Here is a 1,760-nt window from a genome sequence, read left to right as displayed (position 1 = left end):
ATCAAACTTCGTTTTCCTTCGAACACATCGATTGCTAATGTTCTGATTAGAAGTTTGAGTTTTTGTAGTATCTAAGAGTTAGCACTTGGACTGTTTCACTGATATTAGACAACTGGAATTTAGTATTACACTCATTATTGTTTGTCAAGAATATGTTTGCTGAAATTAGATTTACAGTTGTTTTCTTTGAAACTAAATATATGTAGCGTGTTCTCAGATGAAAGTAACAGTGCCTAAAGAAGGATGCATAAAAGACCTATGCAACGTATTAGAAAAACTGACAGGAATTTCAGCAGACAATGTAAGTTTTCAGAATTTTAGAAGCAAACATTTCAAATAATTTAGGTATTTTTATATAAGAAGAACTTTTATAATTAGGCTTGTTTTAAAAGATTGAATAGTCATCAAATTCTTTTGTTGTTTTGTCTTCAGCTCCATGGAAGTTTACAGTATGTGAGCTTTTAACAAAATTTCATAGAAAATTTAGAAGTATAAATTTTTATGTGATTATTATGTAGGTTTATCATATCTAAATCCAAAATAGAGCACCAGTTGAAGTTAAATAGTTTTATGATTTTACTGCCTTTAATGTTTCATGTTAAACATATAATAGAAGTGATGGTTTAGAGTTTATTGGCTGTACTGTGTGTCTGAGGTTCTATGGCTCAAACCCCATTATTACAAAAAAAAATTGCTCATCACAATATCGTGCCACAGGTGTATTATAAAAGTGCCAGTCAAATCTCATTATTCATTCAGTCTACAAGTTAGCAGTGGATGGTGTTGACTATCTACGTTCCCTCTTATCTATGGCTTCAAAATTTTGGATGCAAAATTCAAGAAACGAAGAAACATCTATTTGGGCATGTATAAAACTTAAATGATAAATTTCAGAATATTTGAAAAGTTTAGATGTTGTATAGAAAAAGATTTTAAGTTAATATAATAATCAGGTTATATTGGATGTTCCTATTTCTAATATTTTGATATTTTCAAAGCTTGTGGTGACAGATGTGTATAATCATCGATTCTATAAAGTGTATCAAGGAGATGATGGACTAAATAGCATAATGGAGAAGGACGAAACCTTTGTGTGAGTAGGATGTGGTTTTCTGATTAATTTAACACATAAATAATAATTAAGAGTAATGCAAATAAAAATAACTTTAGTAATCTTGAAACATTATCAGTAATGTTTTACATATATTTTTATAAACAGAATGTGTCTTCATTGAACAGTATATTGTCTTTTTGCATATCTACACCTCTAACTTACTACTTAGGATGGCATTAGAATTCCTCTCCTGTAAAATTGTCTGATGTTTAAGGCATTGACATCTCCCAGAAAGATGTTCACAGGTAGATGTTTCAACTTCTTATGTTTTATTTTGTCAGGAGCTAGAATTTCTTGTTATTAATGATTTTTTTTAGCTTAGTTTCTTTTATTTACCAACTAGTGTAGAGTTAGCAAAACGTTTAGATAGTTCTTAGTTTGACTTATCCAGAAGTCCTTCAGTGAGCCTGTTTAAGTCATACAATTTGCATTTAATAAAGATCTGTGAGGATTAATAGGTCCATATCAGAAAGTATTACATTCTACACACATAAAAATCTGTGAGGATTAATAGGTCCATATCAGAAAGTATTACATTCTACACACATAAAAATCTGTGAGGATTAATAGGTCCATATCAGAAAGTATTACATTCTACACACATAAAAATCTGTGAGGATTAATAGGTCCATATCAGAAAGTATTA

At 29.7% G+C, this 1,760-nt stretch overlaps 1 protein-coding gene across 1 annotated transcript in view; it reads left to right on the top strand.

The window, feature by feature from the left end:
- The window catches only part of LOC106477382 (ubiquitin carboxyl-terminal hydrolase 4-like), a gene marked incomplete at its 3' end in the record, with an annotated part of 5,769 nt that overhangs the window by 2,010 nt on the left and 1,999 nt on the right, over positions 1-1,760 (top strand). Inside the window, exons 3-4 of the mRNA XM_013937958.2 lie at positions 218-301; positions 999-1,093. Of these exons, the coding sequence (XP_013793412.2) occupies positions 218-301; positions 999-1,093 (179 nt within the window). The remainder of the gene's footprint in view (positions 1-217; positions 302-998; positions 1,094-1,760) is intronic.

The sequence above is a fragment of the Limulus polyphemus genome, unplaced genomic scaffold (genome assembly GCF_000517525.1).
Source record: "Limulus polyphemus unplaced genomic scaffold, Limulus_polyphemus-2.1.2 Scaffold14672, whole genome shotgun sequence".
In the NCBI taxonomy this organism is placed as follows: domain Eukaryota; kingdom Metazoa; phylum Arthropoda; class Merostomata; order Xiphosura; family Limulidae; genus Limulus; species Limulus polyphemus.
The sequence above is the reverse complement of the archived record's forward strand: the minus strand, read 5'-3'. Positions and strand labels throughout refer to the sequence as shown.